The sequence below is a fragment of the Theropithecus gelada genome, chromosome 19 (assembly GCF_003255815.1).
Source record: "Theropithecus gelada isolate Dixy chromosome 19, Tgel_1.0, whole genome shotgun sequence".
Taxonomy (NCBI): domain Eukaryota; kingdom Metazoa; phylum Chordata; class Mammalia; order Primates; family Cercopithecidae; genus Theropithecus; species Theropithecus gelada.
Genome location: NC_037687.1, coordinates 12,427,615 through 12,440,995, shown reverse-complemented (window position 1 = coordinate 12,440,995; position 13,381 = coordinate 12,427,615). Strand labels below are relative to the sequence as shown.

Sequence of the window (13,381 nt, the reverse complement as noted above, 5' to 3'; positions counted from 1 at the left end):
GCCTGGCGCCCCCACCCCGGCGGGAGAAGGGGCGGCCAGCCCCCGCCACGTCTCTCCCCAAGGCTCACCTGCTGCTTTTCCGGGGCAGGGGCAAATCCTTCTGGAAGGCAAAGAAGCAAAACGATGAAGGTCAGCGTGGACCTACCGTTGCTGCCCACAAGCATGCTCAGCTCCCTGGAGGAGCAGAAGCAGGGTAAGACAGGCCTCTCTTCAGCATTGTCACTTTCACCCTTGGCCATGCACTGCGGGCCAAGTTTCTTGGGGGAGAGGATCCCCGGGTGATTCCTCTCCTGACCCTCAGAGACCAACAGAGACCCAAGTACACAGGCGGGGTCCCGTATAAAGGCAAGTGAGTTGGCATCTCAGTGTGTGTTTGTGCAAATGAAATAGGAATCTTTATTTGAAAAATATGTCTTGAGCACTACTGGATGCTGACCCTATCCTAGGCACTAGGGACACAGCAGTGAATAAGTTACAAGCCCGGTGTGGTTGTGTGCACCTCTGGTCCCAGCTACTTGGGAGGTTGAGGCAGGAGAATCGCTTGAGTCCAGGGCAACACCAGCCTGGGCAACACAGCAAGACTCTCTGTCTCAAGGAGAAAAAAAAGTTTCTGGCCTTTTGGGACTAGTATTTGTAGGGTAGAGGGGACACTAAACAAGATTAGTGTAGAAGTGAACAAAATCATTTTAGACAGTAATTTGTCTTATGAATAAATTAAACAGGGTGATATGATGGACAATGACTGGGATGGAGACACATTGTCAGAGAGGGCTGCTCTGTGGAGGTGACTTTTAAGCTGGTGGCTGAAAGATAAGAGCCAGCCATGGGAGGATCTGTGGAGAGAGAATTCCAGGTGGAGGGAACTGCAAGGGCAAAGGCCTGGAGGCGGGAATAAGCTTGGCATGCTCAATGAATGAATGAAAGGTTGAATGAATGAAAGGTTGAAAGAATGAATGACTCATCTACACCTCAACAGATCGATCTGACTCCCAGCTAGAGTCACAGAGTTGGGGTAGGGGGTGGGGGGTAGGTAAGTAGAGTGACTCACAACTGAGATTTAAAATGGGAACCAGGGAGGCTAAGGTGGGAGAATCACTTGAGCTCAGGAGGTCGAGATTATAGTGAACTGTGATTACACCACTGCTGGAGTGAAACATGGTCTCCATTAAAACAAAAATAAAAACAAAAACAAAAACACAAAAAATTTAAAAAATAAAAAAATAAAAATGGAAATTCAGGTGATGGCCACGTAGTCATTTTTTATAATGACAATAATAATAATAATTAGTGGGTATTAACTTTATGTGTCTGCATTTGAAGAAGGTTGCCTTCCATTTGTCAAGCTCTCAGGAAGTCTCTGTAGGGATCAGGAGATATGGGGTCTTGGCCCTTTTCTGAGGAAAGGAATGGGGGACAAGGGGCAGCACCTTCCAGCCAGTTTTCTATCCACAGGGTGAGGTGGAAGGAAGAAAACTCAGTGGGGCTGCAGGTGGAAAGGTTTGGGGGAGAGTTTCAAAACCTCCAACAAGAGGAAAATGAGGGATGTTCTAGACTATTTCTAGGATCTCTAAAAGCAGAAAACCCTAGGTTCAAATCTCAATTTTGCCTTTTATGACCTTGGCAAATGACCTTCCAATACTCCCGTGTCTCCTTGAGGATTTTGTGAGTTGATGCAGATGCCTAGCCCCTTAGCATGGTGCCTAGCACATAGCAAATGCTCAATGAATACTAAGTTCGGAGAACAGGCGTTATTAAGGAGGGACATGCTGCATGACAGAGGATGGGCCAGAGGGTCGTCCCACCCCCTTGTACAATGGACAAACATATAAGCGGTGCCAAAGGGCAGCCCTGCCCTCCCGAGCCACGGGTGACCAGTAATCCAAACCAGGTTTTCCCTCTGTCTTTGCACGACCGGCGTGAATGAGCCGCAGCCAGGACCAGTTGACCTGGCTGCGCGTCTGCAATGGTCCAAGAGAAATCAAGACCTGGATTTTCTGGCCCAGAGCCCGGGGGGTCCAGACCCGGATAACCCAGCCTTGGAGGGTAAGCCCCTGGAGGGCTTTTAAGCACAACACGAAGAAAACCTTGAACCCAGCCCCATCCGCTAGCGCCCCCAAACATTCTAGGGACGAAGAAAGGGTCAAACTGGAGCGGCGAAAGTTCGGATCTTTGACGTCAGTGTAGATAGACGCCACCTCCAACCTCAGCTGCAGAGCCGCTCTGCCAAGTGGATTCCGCTTCTCCTGCACGGGATTAATAGTTGACACTGCAGACAGGACATTCGAACTCAGGATGCTGTCTATATATAAGATCCCAGGGCGTGGTGGCTCACGCCTGTAATTCCAGCACTTTGGGAGGCCGAGGCGGGCGGATCACCTGAGGTCAGAAGTTCAAAACCAGCCTGGCCAACATGGCGAAACTCGATGTCTACTAAAAATACAAAACTAGACGGGCATGGTGGCGTGCGCCTGTAATCCCAGCTACTAGAGCCTAGCTGCACACAGGGGACCCTCAGGCCCTCAGCAGTGATGCGACAGTTCCTAAGAGGTTGCAGCAACGTGTGTGGGTGTATCCAGGCAACGAAGTGGTTAATCCCACCAGAAGGAAAGCGGTGGGGACAGGACTCCGACATGGGTCACCAGACCCAGAGCATGCCTCGGGTTGAGTGGGTGGGTGGGTGAGTGGAAGCATCCCGCGTTGGGGGCGGTGTCTTGAGCGGGAGTCTAAAGTCCCGCGTGGCGACGAGCCAATGAGAGTTGACGCCGGCCCGGAGGGCGGGGACACACAGTGCAGGCCCCGCCTATTTCCTCCCTTTTCTCGGAGACCCGACGGCGCGAACCCAGCCTGGCTGCTGCAGCACTTGCTCTAACTTTGCCGCAGCTGCCTCCCTTTTCCCGGAACCCACTCTCCTAACCCACCCCTGGGAGGGGGAGAGAATGTGGGGAGCACTTCAGAGAGGCCTAAGCTCCAGAGGGCGGGCCATCTGGGCTCTGAAAGCAAATTAGTTTTCCAACTCATGTCTGGCTCCAGCGTTATCCAGACGCCTGGAAGGTCCTTCCTGCAGTCTGATCACCATTTTTCCTGCTGCACTGACCGATCAGCTCCCCTTGGTCTTCAACCTCGGGAATGATGGATTAGGGGAGTCTAGAAATGGACGAAGCCCTAGGTGAGGGTTTGAATCCTCTTTTCCCAAGATTCAGGCTGGGGATGGAGCCTGAGTCTGGGCCGATTCTTGGCTTTATCTAAACTCCAGATTACCAAGCCTGGGGCTGAGCTCCAAGGAGGTTCAGAAGGGCCAGACCCCAGGCAGGGCCTTGGGGCACAGATATCATCACCTTCCTCTCTGGAATGTTTGGGACCGAACCTCTGTGTTAACCCTGAACTTCCCTACTAACCCCTCAGAAACGCAGCTGAAGACGAGCAGAGGACGCTTCTCGGCTACAGAATCCCTCCCCACCTTGGAGGTAGGAGCTCCCGACACCTGAGTTTGTCCCCACCTTCCCCACACTCCACAGCGATCCTCAGTGTCCCACTCCGTGCAGTGGACGCACGCCTCCTGCGCCTGCGCAGCCTGGAGACCAGCATCTTCTAAGGCTGCAAGGAGCTAAAAATCGCTCCCGCCCACCCACAAGCTGGGCTGGACTTGAGGATCGCGGTGGGGGGGCGGATGTTGTAGTGGAGGAGGTGGAATGAAGAGTGAGAAAGCTGTCTAGGTGCCTGTCCAATTAGGGCAGTAGGAAGAATCCTGGTGGCCAGGCAGGTGCGTGGGGGACGCAGGGCGTCCTATGCCTCGGGAGGGGGCTCCTGGGGTGGTGAGGGGCGAGGCTGCTGCACAAACATGTTTACGCCTCCAGCGGCGCCGATGGCCCTGAAGGGCACGAGCCCTAGGGTAATAACTTTGCTCTGCGCCCCCTCACCCCCAGCCTGGCGAGGCGCCAGGACGATGACTTCGGCCCCAGCCCCCTCCCCCTAGGGCGGGCCAAGCGCCCATCAGGCGATCCTCGAGGGGGAGCGCTAGGCTGCACCCCTCCGGCAGCTCCCTGGATCGCCGGGCGGCGCCTGAGGGGCGGGGTCCCCAGCGCGGCGGGACGCGCGGCCACAGCGTTCCCTGCGGTTAGCGTCCCGAGCCCATGGGTGGGGGAGTCCCGGCCGACCCTGGTGCAAGTTCGCCCGCCTCCTGCCCGGCCCCGCCCCAGGGCGCTGACCCCTTCCTCTCCACCCGGGGCCCAGGCAGCCGCGTACCTGCAGCCTCCGGCGGCGGATGAGGCCCGAATCGTCCATGGCGGCAGCGGCGGCGACTTCGGCCCGGGGAGGGAGGAGGGAGGCAGCGGCGGCGGGAGGAGGGAGGAGGGAGGGAGTGAGAAGCCGCGGGGACCGCGGCGGCGGCGGCGGCGGCGGCGGCTGGTTGGGGGGGGGTGGAGGGGGCGGAGCGAAGTGGGGCGGGCCCGGCGCCGTCACTGCGTCTGGGCACCCGAGCCCGAGCTCAGCCACCGCTGCCCGCGCTGGGGGGGGAAGGGGTGGGCGGGGAGGCGGAGCCTCCTGGTGCCCCCATGGGAGCCAAGCTGCCGAGAGACCCCTATAAAAAGACACACCCCAGGGGAGAGACATTCTCAGGGGTAGAACCCCCACTTAAGAAACACCCCAAAGGAAGCCTTCTCCCTGAGATACATTCCCCCCACATTCATCCCCCAGAGACCCCCTTGGTGAGACACATTTCCCGGGGGAGATAGTTTCCACATGGACGCCCTCTCCAATCAAGAACTCCCCCAACCCTGAAAATCATTCCTAAGAGATATGGTCCCTGAGAGGTGACTTTCCTCTCAAAAGCCATCCCCCTCCCCACGGAAGAGGCATTCCCCAAAGAGAAAGATCCCAGGAGTAACAATTCCCGTGGAGACCCTGGGGAGGATACCTCCAATCAGAGACCCCTAAAAGCCGTATCCTCTGTGGAAAACTGTCCCCACCCACGAGACCTCTACAGCCCCAGGGGAGATGTCATGCTTACAGAGAAACATTTTCACTGAGGAGACCCATCTTCACAGGAGAGGCAACCTCAGAAAAACATGTGCCTGCATATTACGCCCCCCGCCCCCCCGCAATCAGAGCCTCCTCAGGGAACCCTGCAGCCCCTCTAGCGACCCCTCCCTCATGGTCCGGATTAAGGAGCCAGGCCAGGCCGTCTGTATTTATAGGAGCGATTAGCTGGTAGTTGGAGAGGGGGGCAGTTAAAGCGCTTTTCAGTTCCCTCGACGCTTCTCCATGTTCACACAGGTGAGGCCAAATCCACCATGCTTCCCGAAGTTGGAGAGGAGGGTGTCCGAGCCCTCCGAACTCCAAGTCTTGGCACTGGGGGACAGAAGGGCTTCCCAAGGGGTGGTGGCCAGTATCTGGCCCCAAGGTCCGGGAGGGCGCGGTTGCTGGGTAAGAGCGACCCCTGCTGGACGACGGCGAGGCTGGGTCCGGGTTTTCCCCAGGAGCTTGTCGCCTCAAGTTCGCGCCTTTGCCTGGGTTATATCTGTCTGTGTCTCTATATGTTTGTCGGCATGTTTGTGTCACCGTCTCGCTGAGTCCCTTGCTCGCACACTTCTCCGTCCATGGCCCGGACTCCGCCCCTGGCGACCTAGCTCACGATGACGACCGCGGGAGCTCTCCTTGGTGCTGGTCTCGCGCGCTCCTGTCCACGGTGCTGAAATCCAAGCGCAGGGTCGGGGGCTGAGATTAGGGAAGGACAAAGGGTGTGGAGGCTCTGGCGTGAGGCATGGCCCAGAGGCTGAACAGATCTGACCCACAAACATCTGGGACCACCTCAAGATGGACCAGGAGAAGGCTAGGTCCGGCAGATCTTGCTTACTGAGGCCTCCAGCACATCACTGGGTGCACACAGAGGGACCCAGAGATAGTATCTACTGATTTGTTCACTTACCACATATTGAGCACCTACTATGTGCAATGTAGTATTTGGGGATCTGGGAGGGAATACAGCGATAAAAGAGGCAGACAAAAAGCCTCTCTTGCCCTGAGATGAGAGGCACACAAACACTTACATACAGTCACATATTCAGGAAACACAGACACGCAAACACTTATTCGAACACACTCTGCAAACATATACTCCACAAACACAGACCCACACATTCTGCAAATTAACACACATACAAACACATACTCAGCAAATCCAAACACATGCAAACATCCACAAATACAGATACACACAAACTCACACTCTGCAGCCATACAAACACATACTTAGGAAACACAGACATACACACACTCATCCAATGCAAACACACACAAACAACACATATAAACACACAACCAGTGGAAGCACAGCCACATATTTCCAAAACCAAGGGATGTCCAGTTGCACACAAATTATAATCTAAAACAAATTATTCTCTCAACACAACACATAGACACACACACCCGTATCCACTGCAGGGATGTTTTTCTCATCCGATTCTCCTCCTAGAATGTCAGCTCTATGAAAGTTGAGATTTGGCCGGGCGCGGTGGCTCAAGCCTGTAATCCCAGCACTTTGGGAGGCCGAGACGGGCGGATCACGAGGTCAGGAGATCGAGACCATCCTGGCTAACACAGTGAAACCCCGTCTCTACTAAAAATACAAAAACTTAGCCGGGCGAGGTGGCGGGCGCCTGTAGTCCCAGCTACTCGGGAGGCTGAGGCAGGAGAATGGCGTGAACCCGGGAGGTGGAGCTTGCAGTGAGCTGAGATCTGGCCACTGCACTCCAGCCTGGGTGACAGAGCGAGACTCCGTCTCAAAAAAAAAAAAAAACAAAACACAAAACAAAAAAAAAAAAAAAAAAAAAAAAAGAAAGTTGAGATTTGTGTGTCTTTTATTTTTATTTATTTATTTATTTATTTATTTATTTATTTTGAGACAGAGTCTCACTCTGTTGCCTAGGCTGGAGTGCGGTGGAACAATCTTGATTCACTGCAACCTCTGCTTCCCAAGTTCAAACTATATTCATGCCTCAGCCTTCTGAACAGCTGAAATTATAAGCATGTGCCACTATGCCCAACTAATTTTTTTTTAAATTATTTTTACTAGAGATGGGGTTTCACCATGTTGGCCAGGCTGGTCTAAACTCCTGGGCTCAAACAATCCTTCTACTTCGGTTTCCCAGTGTGCTGGGATTACAGGTGTGAACCACCATGCCTGGCTGAAATTTTCATGTATTGTTCACTGCTGCATCCCCAGAATCTAGCACACAGTAGGTGCTCAATAAATGTTTGTCGAATGAATGGATGAGTTAAGGGAGTGTTCACAAGCAACACACATTCACAGAAACTTCAGAAGTTGTTGAAGTTCTGAACTGGTTGACACTGGTTGAGTGTTTATATGTGTTGTTTGTGTGTGTTTGCATTGGATGAGTGTGTGTATGTCTGTGTTTCCTAAGCATGTGTTTGTATGGCTGCAGAGTGTGAGTTTGTGTGTATCTGTATTTGTGGATGTTTGCATGTGTTTGCATTTGCTGAGTATGTGTTTGTATGTGTGTGAATTTGCAGGCCAAACACACCTTCCTCACACACACACATGCACTCCCCTCATATACAGATACCACAGCTTAAGCCACAAGCTCAACATAAAAGCAAACACAAGGATATATACACACCAGCCCAAGTTGGCCAGCCTTTGGTCAGCAGGAGTGTGGGCGGGACGGTGGGAGGTCCCGCCCCTGCATTAAGCCATGCCCCTTTCAGTTGCCAGTTTCCTGGAGTGGATCCTGAGGTGTCTTATCAGCCTCTACACCCCAATCCAGCTAACAGGTGAGGGGCTGAACTCGGGGAGGCAGGAAGGGGACAGTCTTGTCTCCATAGACGGCTAGCTGTCCCTGCCTTGTAGTTTTGGGCCCCAGTGACAGAACCTGAGCCCTGCCACACCACGCTTGGTCCCAAAGGCCCAGCTCTGGGTGGCCCCTAAGCCGATTGTGGGCCGAGAGAAGGTGACCCAGAGAAGGGCCAGCAGAGAGTGAAAGAGGGAGGAGGGAGGCCGCATAGAAGAGAAGGAGGAATTACTGAACAGTAGAGGGGGATTGGAAGAGCTAGGGAGGTCCCCTTCATTCTGAGAAAAAAAGGAGTCCCTTGAGGACTAAAAAGGTGGGAGATCCTGCTGGATGGGGGAGGGCGACTGTGGTCTAAGCTTGGTGGGGGTGGCACTTGGTGGGGGACAGAGAGGTCAGGGTTCTGATGGGAGGGGGGTTCCTAGGATGGAGGCAGGCCCTGGTGGTCTCCTGGGATTTGAATATCCTTGGCCACTGCCCCAGCCTCCTCCTCAGCTGCACTTTCCCTACTCTATCTGGCACTGCTTCTTGGGTATGCACTGGGTGGGTGCCACCCTAAGCTCACAGAAAGGGATGGCTGAACCCCACACTATGCCTGCCAGCTCTTATCTCAGGTGGACATGGCCTGCAGGGTCCACATGCGACCCATTGGCCTGACCTGGGTCCTACAACTGACCCTGGCATGGATCCTGCTAGAAGCCTGTGGAGGGAGCCACCCACTCCAAGCCAGGTCCCAGCGACACCATGGGCTGGCAGCTGATCTGGGCAAAGGCAAGCTACACTTGGCAGGTGAGCACCCCAGACCCTGCCTCACCACCAACACCCAGAAACCCATACCTACCCTGCCATGGCAATGTTAGAATTTCCTTATGAGAGGGGCCTAGCAGGGCCACGAAGGTGGGAGGCAGGGATAGTGCTGAAGAATGGTGGATAAGAATTAGACTGACTGGGTTCAAATTCAGCTCTGTCACTTTGTAACTATGTGACCCTGAGGAAGTCATCTAACCTCTCTGGGTCTCACATGGACCCCCAAAAAGAGAGAAATAACAAACATACCTCACAAAGCTGTTGTTAAGATTAAGCATATGAGCATATGAGCGGGGCTCGGTGGCTCATGTATGTAATCCCAACACTTTGGGAGGCCGAGGTGGGCAGATCACTTGAGGTCAGGAGTTTGAGACCAACCTGGCCAACATGGTGAAACCCCTGTCTCTACTAACAATACAAAAATTAGCTGGATGAGGTGGCATGCGCCTGAAATCCCAGCTACTTGGGAGGCTGAGGCACCAGAATTGCTTGAACCTGGGAGGTGGAGGTTGCAGTGAGCCAAGATCATGCCACTGCACTCCAGACTGGGCGACAGAGCAAGACCCTGTTTCAAAAGAAAGAAAGAAAAATAAAGGAAAAGGATTAAGCACATGTGTCACTACCAGGCACATGACAAATAAGTTGATTATTATAAACAATAAATGATCATTACTACTTGAAGCTGCATTTGCATTCCAAAGGAAGGGTCTTAAGTTATGGGTTTGTGAGGATTGATGTAATTGGGGTCTCCCTTGTCCAGGGGATCCCCAGCCCTCAGTTCCCAAACCTTATCTGAGGATCCAAGACCCTGGCTCACAGGGTTCCCCTTTGCCAGGAACTTGTTGTCCCTCAGAGATGGACGCAACAGAGATATCGGGCCCTGGGAACCATCCAGAACGCTGTGGAGTGCCGAGCCCCGAGTGAGTACAGCACCCTCCACTGTTTTCTCGCATACTTTGCCCATTGCCCTGGAACTCCCCTCGGGTCCTAACCCATCCAAACCTCTCTCTCCCGATGTCTAGGTGTGAATCCTTCCTGGAACACCTCCAACGTGCCCTTCGCAGTCGCTTTCGCCTGCGGCTATTGGGGGTACGCCAAGCACAGCCGCTCTGCGAGGAGCTCTGCCAGGCCTGGTAGGACACGCGGGGGCAAGGGGCGTGGCTTGTGACTTGGGCGGGGGAGACGGCGGAGCCTGCAGTTCGCTTGGCCTTCTGTGTAAAGGGGAGTGGCCTCCAACAGGGCCAAGGTTTAAGAGATGCAGCTTAATGTTTAGAGCCCAGGTAGAAGCCCCCAGTTTTTAAGATACCTGCCATATGGCGATGTGGCTTTTCATAGCCCTGAGATTTCTTTTTTTTTCTTTTCTTTTCTTTTTTTTTTTTTTTTTTTTTTTGAGATGGAGTCTCACTCTGTCCCCTAGGCTGGAGTGCAGTGGTGCAATCTCGGCTCACTGCAACCTCCACTTCCCAGGTTCAAGCGATTCTCCTGCCTCAGCCTCCTGAGTAGCTGGGATTACAGGCGCACACCACCACGCCTGGCTAATTTTTGTATTTTTAGTAGAGACGGGGTTTCACTATGTTGGTCAGGCTGGTCTGGAACTCCTGACCTCATGATCCTCCTGCCTCAGCTTCCCAAAGTGCTGGGATTACAGGTGTGAGCCACTGCACCCGGCCTTTTTTTCTTTTTTTTAAGATAGAGTTTTGCTCTTGTTGCCTAGGCTGGAGTGCAGTGACACGATCTCGGCTCACTGCAACCTCAGCCTCCTGGGTTCAAGTGATTTTCCGGCCTCAGCATCCCTAGTAGCTGGGATTACATGCTTCCGTCACCACGTCTGGCTAAGTTTTGTATTTTTAGTAAAGACGGTGTTTCACCATGTTGGCCAAGCTGGTCTCTAACTCCTGACCTCAGGTGATCTGCCTGTCTTGGCCTCCCAAAGTGCTAGGATTACAGGGGTGAGTCACCATGCCCAGCCAGGCCCTGAGATTTCTTAAGGAGTGAGTCCTCCTGATTGAAAAGAGAAGGTAAAAGGGAGGGCGCCTGTAATCTCCGTCATTTGAGAGGTCGAGATAGGAGGATTGGTTGAGGCCAGGAGTCCAAGATCAGCCTGGACAACATGGCAAGACCCAGTCTCAACAAAAAATTTAAAAATTAATCAGACATGGGCCAGACGCAGTGGCTCATGCATGTAATCCCAGAACTTTGGGAGGCCAAGGTGGGCGGATCCCCTGAGGTCAGGAGTTTGAGACAAGACTGGCCAACATGGCGAAACACTGTCTCTACTAAAAACACAAAAAAGAGCCAGGCATGGTGGTGGGCGCCTGTAATCCCAGCTACTCAGGAGGCTGAGGCAGAATTGTTTGAACCTGGGAGGCAGAAGTTGCAGTGTGCAGATTGGGCCACTGCACTTCAGCCCAGGAGACAGAGCAGGACTCCATCTCAAAAAACAAAAAAAAAGAAAGTATTAATCGGACATGATGGTGCGTGCCTATAGTACCAGGTACTTGAGACACTGAGGTGGAAGGATTGCTCCAGCCCGGGAGGTCAAAGCTGCCATAAGCCATGATTGCGCCACTGCATTCCAGTTTGAGTCACAGAACAAGACCCTGTCTCAAAAATAAATAAAAGGAAAATGAAAGAGTGGGAAAATATGAGGGACTGGCCCGTAACAAATGGTCTGAGGTCTGCAGGGACGAGGCCAGTTGTGACATGGCCCAGAGTATGGAAAGATCTCATAGAATATGGGGTGGGATGAAATCTGGAGAGATGGAGTTAGCAGGGGAGTGGTTCTAAGAGGCGGGGCCTGGATCCCAGCGGGGGACACATACTGAACACAGTCTAGAAGAACCGGAATCCCGCTGGCATGTAGCTACAAAAGCTTTACCCACCTCTCCACTCGCCATCTCCAGGTTCGCCAACTGCGAAGATGATATCACCTGTGGCCCGACTTGGCTCCCACTCTCAGAAAAAAGGGGCTGTGAGCCTAGCTGCCTTACCTATGGACAGGTGAGCGTGAGGCAGAAGGTGAAGAGAAGAGACTGAGATCCTCTCTACCAGGTTCTTTATTTTTTTTCTGAGACAGAGTTTCATTCTTGTTGCCCAGGCTGGAGTGCAGTGGCACAATCTCTGCTCGCTGCAACCTCTGCCTCCTGGGTTCAAGTGATTCGCCTGCCTCAGCCTCCCGAGTAGCTGGGATTACAGGCATTCGCCACCATGCCCAGCTAATTTTTGTATTTTTAGTAGAGTCAGAGTTTCACCATATTGGCCATACTGGTCTCGAACTCCTGACCTCAGGTGATCCGCCCGCCTCGGCCTCCCAAAGTGCTGGGATTGCAGGCATGAGCTACTGCCCCTGACCCCCACCAAGTTCTTTCTTACCGTGTCTAGACCCCAGAGACCGGATTGGCACTCCCCAGGTCCCTACTCCAACCCTTCCCTAGCCCAACCTCCCATTGGGTTGCGCCCTTTGACCCCAAAAGCTCCCTAAGTCCAGATTTGCCCTTCCCAAGAAACCATCCCTGCTCTGGGTCCATCCAGTTTACCATGGAGGACCCAGAAGCCCAGTCACCCTCTACAAAACCCCAGCCTTGATACAGACCTCTCTGCGCGCCCCCCGACTGCCCCAACCCTGATTCATCCTGCTAGGGCCCAGTAAGAACATTTACACTCCCCAAGGACCTGCCACCACTCTGGCCCCGCACACAGACTCCCAAACTGCACACTCCGCCTCTGACCCCAATCCCAAAGGAACTTACAGACTTTCCCTTCCCGAGGCCACGCCCCTGGGAGAAAGCCATGCCCCTCTGGACTCCGCCCACTACGGCCCTAACTCCACTTTTTCGTAGACCTTCGCAGACGGGACGGACCTTTGTCGCTCGGCTCTGGGCCACGCCCTGCCGGTGGCCGCTCCTGGAGCCCGTCACTGCTTCAATATCTCCATCTCCGCGCTACCTCGTCCCCGACCAGGACGGCGGGCCCGGGAAGCTCCCTCCTGGCGTTCCCGCCGCCCTCGCACCTCCATCCTGGACACTGCGGGCAGCGGGAGTGGCAGTGGAAGCGGCAGCGGCCCCTAGCGGACGCGTGGCCCCGAGTTGGGGGAGGGTCCCTTCCCCCAGCCCTGCCCCTCAGAACACCCAGAACCCCACCCCTCGCCCTCTCGGCCTTCTATAATAGTTTTGAGATGTCTGTCCCTCCTCCCTGGAACTCCAGAGACTCACCCCTCTCCAGGTTATCCCAGAAATGACCCAACTCTCTCTCTCACTTTTCCCTCTCCCCTTTGAATAAAGTCGCCAGCTAGAGCATGTGATGTGTGTGGCTGCTTCTTGGGGAAATAAGTGGGAAGGAGAATTGCCAGAAAGTAACAGATGTCTCACGTCTAATCCTCAGATCCTAGAAGTAGTGACTGATTCATACTACAGTGTAAATGATGGATGGCCTGTGCCCTAGAACAGTCAACATAACTTGGAACACCCAGGTGTTAGAAATGGAAGCCGGGCGCGGTGGCTCAAGCCTGTAATCCCAGCACTTTGGGAGGCCGAGGCGGGTGGATCACGAGGTCAGGAGATCGAGACCATCCTGGCTAACATGGTGAAACCCCGTCTCTACTAAAAATACAAAAAAAAAACTAGCCGGGCGTGGTGGCGGGCGCCTGTAGTCCCAGCTACTCGGAGGCTGAGGCGGGAGAATGGCGTGAACCCGGGAGGTGGAGCTTGCAGTGAGCAGAGATCACGCCACTGCACTCCAGCCTGGGCGACAGAGCGAGACTCCGTCTCAAAAAA

The 13,381-nt window shown here is 53.9% G+C and overlaps 1 protein-coding gene across 9 annotated transcripts; it reads left to right on the top strand.

Annotated features, from left to right (window-relative positions):
* Positions 1-2,736: 2,736 nt before the first annotated feature.
* On the top strand, positions 2,737-12,909 carry RTBDN (retbindin). Of its 9 annotated transcripts, none has more exons than XM_025368141.1 (7): positions 2,737-3,166; positions 3,403-3,464; positions 8,405-8,591; positions 9,463-9,529; positions 9,632-9,742; positions 11,513-11,609; positions 12,449-12,909. In XM_025368141.1, exons 1-7 carry the CDS (start codon positions 3,151-3,153, stop codon positions 12,674-12,676), a joined length of 768 nt encoding a protein of 255 aa, XP_025223926.1. In that variant the 5' UTR covers positions 2,737-3,150; the 3' UTR covers positions 12,677-12,909. The 9 variants fall into 9 exon arrangements, with proteins under 9 accessions (XP_025223926.1, XP_025223925.1, XP_025223933.1 ...); XM_025368140.1 differs by having other exon boundaries at positions 9,445-9,529; XM_025368148.1 differs by having other exon boundaries at positions 9,445-9,529; positions 11,707-12,909.
* The last annotated feature ends 472 nt before the right edge of the window (positions 12,910-13,381 follow it).